Source organism: Rhinoderma darwinii, chromosome 1, assembly GCF_050947455.1.
Source record: "Rhinoderma darwinii isolate aRhiDar2 chromosome 1, aRhiDar2.hap1, whole genome shotgun sequence".
Taxonomy (NCBI): Eukaryota; Metazoa; Chordata; class Amphibia; order Anura; family Rhinodermatidae; genus Rhinoderma; species Rhinoderma darwinii.
The window spans coordinates 609,679,006-609,692,361 of NC_134687.1; the positions used below are offsets into that span (position 1 = coordinate 609,679,006).

General features: G+C 44.1%; 1 protein-coding gene across 3 annotated transcripts in view; it reads left to right on the top strand.

The window, feature by feature from the left end:
* The window catches only part of WDR7 (WD repeat domain 7), a 417,770-nt gene that overhangs the window by 314,179 nt on the left and 90,235 nt on the right, over positions 1–13,356 (top strand). For all 3 annotated transcript variants that reach the window (XM_075841243.1, XM_075841247.1, XM_075841253.1), the window contains one exon: positions 12,656–12,773. In XM_075841243.1, the coding sequence (XP_075697358.1) occupies positions 12,656–12,773 (118 nt within the window). The remainder of the gene's footprint in view (positions 1–12,655; positions 12,774–13,356) is intronic.

Here is a 13,356-nt window from a genome sequence, read left to right on the forward strand (position 1 = left end):
CGCTCCCGTAATTACGGGTGTACACACGTAGTCATCCGTAATTACGGGAGCCCCATAGACTTCTATGGGCTGCCCGTGCCGTAATTACGGCCTAAAATAGGACATGTTCTATATTTTTCAACGGCACGGGCACCTTCCCGTAAGTATACGGGGAGGTACCCGTGGCCAATAGAAGTCCATGGGCCCGTAAAAACGTGCCGTAATTATACGCGTTTTTTATGTTCGTGTGCATGGGGCCTAAGGCTGGGTTCACACAGAGTTTTTTGCAGGCAGAAAATTCTGCCTCAAAATTCCGTCTGGAATTTTGATCAAAATCTGCCTTCACGCCGTTTGCCGTGCTTTTCACCATTGGCCATTGAGCACCGCAGGCAAAAAACGCTGTGAAATACGCTTTCTCTGCCTCTCATTGATGTCAATGGGAGGTCAGAGACCTAAATGCTCGAAGATAGGGCATGCCACTTCTTTTTCCTGCGAGACGTTTTTTCCGCTCGTGGGGAAAAAAGCCTCCGCCTCCCATTGAAATCAATGGGAGGCATTTTCAACCGTTTTTGGTGCGTTTTCCGACATGGTTTCCGCGCCAAAAAACTGTGAACTTACCCTTATATAGTATCCTCTGTTGCGTTGCATACCTCTTTTTGAGAGACTTGAAAGCTAAGCATTTATTGCTGCAGGTCAGATTGTAATGCTAGTCAGTAATGATAGAAATAGGGGCGGGGCTGTGACAAACTTTCTATCGTTTCATCTTCCCATCTACTAGATAATTTTTTCTTAGTTTGTGTCCTCTATTGCACTTTATATTGAAATATACACTCATAGGTGGTGATTCTTACACTTATACCTCCAGCAACTTCAAGGATTTGCCTGATTAGAGACAACCCTTTTCAGAATGGCGGCCCCTGGGGCAATCAGCCCATTGCCACGGTTCCTGCTACTGACACCCCCGTACATAAGGGTATGTGCACACACACTAATTACGTCCGTAATTGACGGACGTATTTCGGCCGGAAGACCCGGACCGAACACAGTGCAGGGAGCCGGGCTCCTAGCATCATAGTTATATACGATGCTAGGAGTCCCTGCCTCTCCGTGGAACTACTGTCCCGTACTGAAAACATGATTACAGTACGGGACAGTTGTCCTGCAGCGAGGCAGGGACTCCTAGCATCGTACATAAGTATGATGCTAGGAGCCCGGCTCAATGCACTGTGTTCGGTCCGGGACTTGCGGCCGAAATACGTCCGTCAATTACGGACGTAATTAGTGTGTGTGCACATACCCTAACTGATTTAGCCCGGGGAACAGCCCCTGCAGCGACTACACAGGGGAAATGTAGAATTACATGGCAGCCATTCAGATGCATGGCAATCACTATAATACAAGGGCAGATCGAGTCTGCAAGAACGGGAGCCACTCCTTCCGAATGGCTCTTAATTCCGGCTCTTAGAGGAAGGGCCCAAGGTGTGGCACTGTTTTTGGAAGAAAGCGGCCATGTTTTTCTTATTCTGGACAACCCCTTAAGGGTTTTGCAGCCTTTGCCAAAGCAAGTGATCACCCTTATTTTTTCTGTGTGCTCCCACATCTCCATGCACTGCTGTTCCCCTCTGTTTTTAAATGGACCTATAGCATCTCGAGCTTCTAGTGTACAGCTGATGTCCCATTTTTTTTTTTAAATCAATCCAATTTTATTGATACGAACACAGAAATAAAATAACACATTGACATTCACATTTAAATTTTCCAACATCGTATACAATAGTTACAGCATATCAGAAAATCCCCAACATCTCCCCTCCCCCCCCCCCCGCACAGCCCCCCACCATGTCCCCACCCATTGTTCCTAGTACCATTCTTGGTCAGAGCTCATTTCTCTTATCAAGGTTCCCCACCACCCCTTCTTTGCTCCAAACTCTATCACCTCCAGTTCCTCAGACGACTCTCGCCCTTAGTCTACTCAGTTCAGGTGACAGTACCTCCGAGTCTTCCGTGGAAGAGCGAAGCAACGGGACCTCGGGAGGCATCATGGGGGAGTCCGAGGGGAAAACACAAAACCGTTCAAGTTGTCATTCCCTGAGACGTCGGTCAAGTCGTACCGCTAAAGCCATAACCTGGTCTAAGGAGTCAGAACAGGGATAGCTAACTAGCAGGTCTTTCAGGGCGTTCGACAGACCCAACCTAAACTGGCACCTTAAGGCAGGGTCATTCCACCGAGAAGCTACGCACCACTTCCTAAAGTCAGAGCAATACTCCTCCACAGGTCTCTTACCCTGACGTAAGGTCACCAGCTGACTCTCGGCAAAGGCAGTCCTGTCAGTCTCGTCATAAATGAGTCCGAGAGCAGAAAAGAAATGGTCAACGGAGGAAAGTTCAGGGGCGTCAGGAGCCAGGGAGAAGGCCCATTCTTGGGGCCCTTCCTGGAGCCGGGACATAATTATACCCACCCGCTGGCTCTCAGAACCTGAGGAGTGGGGCTTTAAGCGAAAGTAGAGCTTACAACTCTCCCGAAAGGAGAGAAAAGTCCTCCGGTCCCCTGAGAACCGGTCAGGCAACTTGAGGTGGGGTTCAAGAGGTGAGGTGAGGGGTACTACCATGGCAGCGTCAGGCTGGTTGACCCTCTGAGCCAGGGCCTGGACCTGTAGGGAGAGACCCTGCATTTGCTGAGCCAGGGTCTCAAGGGGGTCCATAATAGAGTGAGGGACCAGGGTAGCCTAGGTATATGGGCTTGTGATTATGTAATGACAGGGGGGTAGGGAAACAGACAGTGAGCCCTAATCTACCCACTACTCAGTCCCTGCCTACTTGCAACGACCTGCCCTAGGCGACGGGGTACAACTGGGCGACGGTCCTTACGCTCAGTAGGTGCATGACAGACAAACAGACAAGGGAACACAAGCAAGGGAAATGGGGCAGTTGCCCACGGCAACACCGTGAGCAACAAGAGAGGTGAACGAGCCGAGTCAAACCAGGAATGTACGCGGTACCAAACGCAGAGCAGGAGAGTAGTCAGTAAGCCGGGGTCAGTATGAAGTAAGGTCAAATAGCTAGGAGCTGCAGCAAGGCCAGGAAACCACACGAGAAGAATCACAAGCAAAGGAGGAACAGGAAAGGCAGATATAAATAGACAGAGGGCGGGAGCTAGCTCCGTCTGGCCAGGCTGTGATAGGCTCTCCCACTCCTAAGCCTGCCATCCTGAGTGGTGGAAGATGGAGTCAGTCTCAGAGACATAGAACCAGGTGCAGACTGATTACCCATGGGCGTATACACAGAAGTTGTGCCTGGCAGATCCTTTACACCAGGACAGGCCAACCATCTGCTCCATTGTTTATCAAATTTTTTTTTCGTGCCCCTTTTCGAAAATATCTTATGCTCCATCAGGATATTATAATTCAACATTCCTACAATTTCCCTCATCCCTGGTGACTCCGCGTCCAGCCAGTGTTTAGCAATGCATTTCCTCGTTTGATATAATATTTTGGCAATTGCCAGACTTGCCATTCTGTCACTCTCCAATTCTCCCACCGCTGCCAACAACATAACTTTAGGGTCTGCCGCCAATTCCCGACCATACACCTGCTTTATCAGATCCAATATTTCCCCCCATAGGGTCCTCAGGGCCTCACATGACCAAAACATATGCAATATGTCCGCCTTCTCTTCCGTGCACCTAGGACATTTAGCATCCGCTCTAATACCCATCTGTTTTAATACCCACGGGGTGCGATACACTCTATGTATCAGGAAGAGTTGGGATCTCCTCTGCGCCAGACTGAGTGATAAGTGACATGTGAATGCTAATATCTCCTCCCACTCCTCCTCGGTCAATGGACCGACATCCTGTTCCCATTTCGCTTTTACCAGCACCATCGGGTTTCCCAGGTGTTTGGACAGTAAGATCCTGTACACCATTGAGATCAGGCCTTTGGTAGTGTCAGCTCGTCCCACATACTCTAGTACCCCAAGAGCACAGACCGTCAGTTCCACCACATGCGCCTGTAGGGCATGACGGATCTGCAAATATTGGTCAAACATACTGTGCTCCAGTGGAAATAGGTCTTTCAACTGCTGAAATGATCTCAGCACGTTATCATCATACAAGTGTTGTATTCGTCTAACCCCTGCCAACTCCCATTTTTGCATGCCCTCTAATTGGTATAATTCCCACAGGACCGGATTATGCCATAGGGGAGTATATTTGGTACACATTCCCACTCCCAGGATCTGTTTGCATTGCCACCATATTTTTTATATCAGGAGTAATGTTGGTTTAGCACTCGCCAATCTCTTAAAGGTATGCGCTTCCAGCCCCTCTAGTGGGTTGAGTCCTCCCCCCAAATATGACAATAAACGTGCGTTAGAGCCCCATGTCTCTGTGTCCTCCCACCCCTTAAACTGTTGGCTCTGGGCTGATGTCCCATTTTTAGATGGATGAATAGAACTGCAGACTTACACAGGCAGAGCAATAGGAAAGGGAGCAAAGAGGTTATATAAGTCTGATTTAAAATGAATATTAACATTTTAGTCAGTGCTTGTAGAAAACTGAGCCTCTAAGGGCACTGGGCACAGTGGCCATTTGGCTTTTCCTCTAGCTTTTCGATGCCAACCAGTATATACAATGCCAACCAGTATATCCGTGCTCACAGTGTGATATGCTTTATCTTACGGTGATGGTAGGTCAGGTGATCAGGCTCATGGAACTACATGTCCCAGCTTTCCTTGATATCCAGAACAAATCTTATTATTTCCACCACCAGGTATGATGGTGGTCATACTCCTGCACTTCCATAGCATTTATAACCTGAAGTTCTTGCACTCCAATACTGCATCTTGCTTCGTGGCTGACCGTCTTCACTCCTCAGAACCGGAGACAAATGGAATAAACATTGATTCCAACTCACATTTATGAGTAATAATTGAGATGAGAAGTTCAGTGCAGAAAAATTGAATCAGTAACAGACTTATTATCATAGGCTGACAGCTTGAAGATTGCAGTCATCCCTGAGATGACAACCCAGGTCACAATGTGCATAATGACAAATATCAGACTGGAAGGTTTCCGAGTTTTTATTTATTTTTTGGAAAATATTGGGTTTAAGCAAACATCCAGCCAAAAATGAAAATGTGCCTGTGTCCCTGAATCCTGCTCGGTAAGATCTGTGCTGTCTTTCTTTTGTAAACACAGCTGTTTGTGCTGCTGCATTCAGTTCCTGTGACAGGAAGTAGCTATCTGATGCCAACCATATTCAGCCATTTTACCTCCCAGTGGGAAAATAATGCTACTTTCTCACTCACCAGTCAACCACAGGAAGATAACCCTCCCCTCCCATCGCTCTCGCTGTACAAGAACATGTCTGTCTGCATCAGTATCTGGTATCAGTGACCCAATATTAATTTTGGCTGACAGCTACCTCCCCAACAAAAATGCACTCTTGGCCTAGCATACATGTTTATCCAACAAGGGAGAGGGATATATGTCACTGACAGACACTTCTGACAAATTTATCTCCCAGCAGAAATAAGGATTAAGCATGTTAAAACCAAACATGCCCGATCCTTGGTCTAACCCTCCCCCAATATCTGGCTTTAAGGGACAGTCGGGAGGTCCCCATATGCATTACATTTTGGGCAGATTCTGCCAAAATCAGTAACATCCTCTAACATTAAATGGGTTTCCCCGGTATATTACATGGATGGTCCATCATTGGTGGGGGTCCCACGATCAGAATGATGGGGCAGCAGTGCGCCACTAGAGCTGCTGCCCCTTTGTAATGCTCATCAATGTGACATCCATTGATGATACACCATCCATGTAATATACTAGGAAATCCCTTAAATCTACTGTGTATGGGCAGCTTAAAATACTTTGTCTCAGTGTAAGCGAGATATCTACCCAACTATGACCTCTATTGTGCACTATTTACCTGCACTGATGAAGGTGAACAAGCTATTTATATCCAGCTAATGGTTATCTGAGCTGTAAGACATTAAAGGGCTACCTATTGGTTCCAAAAATAGTGCCACTTTTGTCCATAGGCAGTGTCGGGTATTGCAGCCCCATTTAAATGAATGAATTCCATACACCGTCCATGGACAAGAGTCACACTGTTTTTGATTCTTTTTGTTTTGTTCATCTCTAACTTATTGGAGATGCAAACCTGTTCCCCAGAAGCCCATGAGCACTGCAGCCATATTAAACAGGTGCCAGCCTACTCTGCTATGCCATCAAGCCAATTAATGGTGGCCATCGACTAGGCTGACTAATATATAAAGCAAGCTCCTGATTTTCAGGGATTTATTCACCAATACGGAGATTCAGCGTTGTTTTTTGAACAACCAGTTCACGGGAACCTGGGGGAGCTGAGAAAATCCCACCCTGGATTTATGGGTTAACCCCCAAATAATATTCACCTATCAGTCATTATGATTTGGCATGAACTCTTAAATGTGATATTAACTTGTGGGGCTTAATTGGCCTTATCTTTAATCCTTGAAGTTCTTGTATTACTCCAGATGTATGAAATGCTGCAATGTCTGAACAACATTGATGTTTAGTACTATATTTGTGTATCTGTTTTTCATGAGAAAATGAGATCTGCTGAGAATATGGAAGATGTTTAATATTCCTGATGCAGTACAGTAAGAAATAATAACTTGACATGTACCTCTACCTTTTGGTATTTGACACCTTTGATCTTTCGGTGCTAAGAACACTGGCTTCATTTTTTATTCACTGTTCATCTTCTAAGTATGCTGTTTATTATCTAACTTACTGGATAAAAGCAGTAGGTAAGTACAGCAGTCTGCAGTGCCAGGAAAGTCTGTAGCTTTGGTGCTATGTGAATGATGACAGCAGCAGAAGAGTGTGCTGATCTTGTGGGAGGCAGTGACCTGACCACTATCGATAATAGTAGTAAGGGCAGGGCTGGATTTTTCTGGGCAGTATCATATTGTGGATGTGACATCAAAAACAAGGAAAGCGAAGCAGCACTCAAAGTAAAGTGGGTTTATTCACCAGACATCTAGTATAGCGTTTCACCTTCTATATGAAGGTGAAACGTTGTACTAGATGTCTGGTGAATAAACCCACTTCACTTTGAGTGCTGCTTCGCTTTCCTTGTTTTGATGCCTTGTACAAGGAGAGTACACTTCTTTCTCTGAAGCTTAGCACCAGCCTTGTTTGGCTAATATAAGCCACAGTGCTGCACCGACCCTCTGTTTCTAATACTGTGGATGTGAATACTACACCTTGAGTGCAAGCAGTTAATGGAAACGATGACAGCAGCAGGAGAGGAGTATGCTGGTCTTGGTGGAGACAATGACCTGTCGACTTATGTGATAGTGGTAATGAGGATACGATGAGACTGGGGTAGTGTCATGAAGTAGATGGGGATATAAAGCCCAGTTGACATCATGTTTGTGATATACGTTTAGCGTGAATACCAGAAAAGCTGTTGACGTGCACGCTATACATGTCTATAGGGCTCAATTAGCCGAAAGAGGCCAAGAAAGTGTCCTTTAGTTCTCCACGCTGGTATATGTCAGTATACTTTTCTTTTTTTAGGTATGGAATAGCGTAGAAGACTACACTATTCCATAAAACGGGATACCGCAAAAGGACGTATACCGTGTGGTATACTTTATTTTTTATTTTTAACATGGGAGCCTATGGGTGATGGTTGCCACTGTATGGCATATATCACAGGCATCCGTTAAACATATACATCATGATCTTTTAAATAGCTTTTCATGACATATATATGACGAATGCCATAATAGCCTTTGGGTAATGGATGCATAACGGTGGCATCCATCACCCATAAACTATTATGTGATCTGTTTAAAGAATACGTCATGAGAGTTCGTAACGTATATGTTAAACATTTCCTATAATAGTCTGTACGCCACAGCCTACGTTTAAAGGGGTTTCGACCATCTATCCACAGTATAGGTGAGCTTTTTCTGATTGCTGGGACCCCCACCGATCGTGAGTACAGGGGTCACGAACCCCCAGATTCTCCTCACTTCACCGCCACAGTAAAGCGCAACTTAAAAGGAGCGGCAGTCAAGCATGCGTCTGCCGCTCCATTCACTGTCTAGGAGAATGACGGAAACAGCCGAGAGATGTACTCGGCTGTTTCCGTCATTCTCATAGACTTTGAATGGAGCGGCAGGGCGCATGCTCAACCGCCGCTTCATTCAATATCTTTCTCCCTGCGGTTTGGTACCCCTGTTCTCATGATCGGTTGAGGTCACAGCGGTGAGGGCCCCCCACGATCAGAAAATTATCACCTATCCTACGATCTTTCAATTTGTTTCTGGGAAAACCCTTTTAACGTATACGTCAAGAACTTTTCCTGTCCTATATGTTAAATGCAGGCAAAAATGTGATGTGAATTGGGTCTAAACACTGTAAATCCAGGGACATAAAGTGAGTTGTGAAGGAGAAGCAGAAAAAGATGAGTGTGCTGATCTTTATGGGAGGCAGTGACCTGTCCACTCATATCATTTATACTATGAGGGCACGGCTACATCATGTGACTTGAAGGGGATGGAGGATGAATATATAACACTGTAAATCCAAACAGAATGTTGAAACAATCACAGCAGCAGGAGAAGAGTGTGCTGACTTTGTGGGAAGACCATGACCACTATTGCGCCATGATAGGAAGCAAAAAGGATAACCAGCTTTTATAGGTTTGTTTTAATGTGGTCAATTCCTGATCTGCTTTAAAACCAGGCTGGTTATGGATGTCAAGATGCTTCACCAATACTTCTTAGCATGTCCCAGTCTCAGACACAAGCAAAGCTACCGATGCGCTGGTGTCGCCGCTTGCATGACGGCATTTTATGAGTAGGATTACCTAATGATGGTGAGATATTCTAACATGTATAATCAATCATACTCATGCAATGTCTAGATATGCCAAATAAATGGCAGGCAGTAATATTGCAGCATTTATGGCCGGCTTTTGCTGTTTATAGCCTATTACAAGGCAATGCACTCCAATGTCAGCCAATTTTACAGGTTTTCTGCCCATGTCGTAGCGAACCGTGAATCTTCCTGGACATTCTTATTGCCCTGGAGTCAATAATGAATCTTGTCATATATCGATACCTGTAAAGATTTTAAAATGTTTGTCAAAAATAAAATTAATTCATCTTGAAGGGCCTTTCAACAATCCTCTTTATGTGGTAATTCCCCTGCGTTAATGTCCTGTGGATATTGAAGAACAATTACCCCCATTTGACTGCTGTGAAAAAGTAGTAACAGTTGGTGATGCTTCTGGAATAGGCCTCCTAAACCTGCCTTTGTTTGCAGCTAAAGTCACGGTGCAGTGTGGCCGCTCCATCATCCGCAGCTTTTACGCTGAAAGCCGACATGGAAGCCAGCTGGTCCAGCTGCAGGAGGGGGTTAATCTCTGGCCACATATTACCGCTCCTGAGTGATGTTAATGAATTAGCATGGCGCCTGTTGCTTTTCAAACTCGTTTTTGTCAAACCAGCAATAACAAGAAGTCGTTCTGTTGGCAGCAACACGTGCAGGAGTGAAAGGCTGCGATTACCACAAAACAGGATACACAGCACTGGGGTATTATTCCGAGTGAGACCCAAGTCCGTGGAAACTTGAGTTGTCACATAGTGTCAATGTTGCAACTATAAGGCTATGTTCACACAGGGCGGATACTCTGCGTAAAAGTACACAGCATATCCGCCCTGGGCGCCGCAGGGAATTCTGGCCGAAAAAGCGCACCAAATGGTTGTGCAGTTTTTCAGCCGAAATGTCCGCTGCGGAAAGCTGCACATGAAAAAAAAAGAATCATACTTATGTAGCCGTGATGACGTGTCCCACTGCACGCCAGCCTCCTGGGATTACGTTTCTTCCCATGTGACCGATGCAGCCTGTGAGGAGGCCAGCCTGGATGAAGAACCATAGAATTCTGGGTAAGTATAAGATTTTTTTTTTTTCTGAGTTGCGATTTTCCGCCGCATAAAAAACCGGCAACAAAAAAGCAGCGATTACGCAAATACAATTGACATTCTGCCGATTAAATAACCGCAGCGCAGGTCAATTTCTGTGCGTTTTTTCCGCTCCTCGTTTACGCAGCGTGTGGATGAGATCTGTTCAAATCCCATCCACTCTGCTGCTACTGTGTTATGCAGCGGATTTTCCACAACCAAATCAGTTTCCGGAAAATCTGTAGTATTTACGCTACGTGTGAACTTACGCTCATTTACCGTAACTAAAAAGGTAGGGTCTTAAGTCAGAGTTACCTCCGATCCCGGCCAACCCATAGATGCCGCAGTCAATAGCGTCCACGGCACCTGAGGGGTTTCAGAGGGATGGAACTCTATCACCAAGTCGGCACCCTTGCAACACGATTACGGGGTGCCGATGGTTTTCATGCCAGCCAGGGGGCCTGACAAATGTCTGCATGTCTGCTATCAGTGTCCATCCTAACAGTGTACGTCCGTTTTACACTGACAGGCATAAACACTGCAATACAGAAGTACTGCAAAAGCGATCGATAGATCAAATTGTAAAGTCCCATAGTGGGACTAAAAAAAGGTAAAAAATTGTTTCATAAGGTTACTAATAAATGAATGAAAATTCCAAAGTGAGAATGCTTTATTATGGAAAAAAAAAGGAAATAAAAAATTGAAAAAGTTTTACATATTTGTCTTCCGTAACTCCCTGAACTAGAAAACGATGACATTATTTAATCTGCACGAGGAATACCGTAAAAAAAAATAAAAAGCAATGCCAGAATTGCTGTTTTCTGCTCATCATGCCTTCCATAAAATGCAATAAAAAGCGATCAAAAAGTTGTTTGTACCAGTAAAAACTACACGTTGTCCCGCAAAAATAAGAAAGTTATGGCTCTTAGAATATGATGATACAAAACAAATACGTTTTAAAAAACATAGGTGTTTTTATTCTGCAAAAGTAGTAAAATATTATAAAAAAAACGATATAAATTTGATATTGCCGTAATTGCTTTGACCCACAAAATATAGTTATTTCTGCCACACGGTAAGCGGTGTAAATTTAAGACACAAAAAAGAATGGTGGAGTTTTAGTTTTTTTTCCATTACCTTCCAAAAAAAGTTAATAAAAGTTTATTATTGAATTATATGTACTCCAAAATGGTGCAATTTAAAAATACAACTTGTCCCGCAAAAAAGAAGCTCTCACACGGCTATGTCTACGGAAAAATTAAAAAGTTATGGCTTTTAAAATGTGACAATTAAAGTAACGAAGGTAGGAGATGTTTGAAATATTGTTGGTCTGCTGAATTGGTCTTAAATGGGGAATTTTCCCCAAAAATTTTCGTACTGGCATGTTACTTAGGAGGGGATTATGTTGGCTTGGACCACCAATGATTCCAGTTTGTAGAGCACTCAAATTGGAGTTCCATCACTGGTGCAACGCTCATGATAAGCACCACTAATCTCATTGTTTTGGAGAATCGGTGGAGGACCCAGTTCATGAACCCCCGGTAATATCACCATCTGTTTTTCTGACCTGCCAGAAGACTAATTTGGGTTTCATTGAGCTTTAACTGAAATGTTCCATTCACTTACTAAGGTAATTGATTCCGTAATGGACCAGTCCACACGCTGAACTATATTCAAATCACGTGAAGAAATGTTTTTATCGTTCACCTTTTACCAGAGGTCTTTTTGTATTTCCGCAATAAGAGTCTTCTTTTCTTCAGTAACCTGTTTTTTTTCTAAAAAGGAAACTCCACTAAAAAATGTAGTTCTTCATTCTGGTTCTTAGGACTATCAAATATTCTCTACAAGCCAAAACGTTAATCGGTAGCCCCCGAATGTGTTTGGGCATCTGCCCAGTGACCCATGAAGGTGATCACGTTGCTGCATGGGCACCTTCTAAAGTTCTAATCTGGTGTTCGCATAAGTGCCACCTACGTTTTACAGTAAAAGGTGCTCAATGGAGTCCAGCACTGTAGCAGGGTAACTCAGATTATAATGTATATATCATTTATTTATTTTGTTTGTAAACCCTGGGAAGTCGGAGGGGGACCTAATCGAGAGACCTCATCTTCCTGCGGAGGCTTACTTTAGGCTAGGGATCCACAGTAACTCAACAACCTCAATGTTTCAATCATGGTGGGAATTCTTACGGAAATCTCCCGCAACTTTTTTGTCCCATAGGGAAAACATTACGTTTATGTAATGTTTTACTGTGACTATCACAATGGAGCCCAGTGGTACCATTGACCATGTTGATAACGTTGTAAGAAGTATTTTTTTTTTTTTAATAATTACAATCGTCTGCAATTTTAAAACTTTTAGCGGGACACATTACCAGGGCCCCAGGGTCTTTGTGATACTTATTCAACTCTACGACGGCATCATTTGTTAACATGAGTCCTTTAACACTTTGGACTCATTCACATAGTGTTTTCAATCTTCACGCTTAATTATTCGATTTTGTATTTGATGCCGGAACACCCTGACTTCTAATCACTGCTCATTGTTGGGAGTCCATTATATTCTAACTGTTTGAGTGATCCCATTGACCTTGAACTGACATTATAAGCTGTGTCTAATCTTTTCACTCTATATATTTCTAATGCGTACTTTCTTTTTTTGTTTTTTTTGTTCTTCCCTCCCTTTCTGCCTGATCCCTGTTTAGCATCACAATCGGGTTGCCCCTGAGCCCCGCAGCTGACTCCGCCCGCTCTGCACGACACGCTCTGTCGCTCATTGCCACGGCCAGACCACCCGCCTTCATAACAACGATTGCTAAGGAGGTAAAAAAAAATCTCCTTTCTGCGTGTTTAAATCCACCTCTTAGTCACTAGTCTTCCATTTAAGTTTCCTCTAAGTCTTTGGTAAAGCTTGTATGATGTGCATAGCATAATAACCCCCCTCCCCTCCCCCACCTCAAGTCAGTCTTAAGATGTTAACATAAGCAGAAGCTGGTTTTATTCTTTGTAATAAATGCATCATTTTTGGTAAATGTTTAGCCGTGATCCAGAGATTGCTATCCCCCTACTTTTTCAGGTTTGCAACCAGGGACTGCTGCCCCCCACCTACAAAACCACGATGAGGAGGAGTTTGTAAAGAGTGATAGCTGAGCATGGGCACTGCCGCTCCATAAAACTATGGGAGTTAAGGAAACTGCCGCCCCATTCAAATTCCTCCTCACCCCGGTTGTGATCGGTGGGGCCCCCAGTGATCTAACTTTGATAACCTATCATGTGAAAAGATGATAAATGTTTTTATGAAGAAAAAGGTAAGTAGTCTTAAGGGTGTATTCACACGTTATAGTAATAATGTATTTTATTTTGTACGCAATTTTGTGATCATCTCGGCCAGGGTTGCATTTCTTTG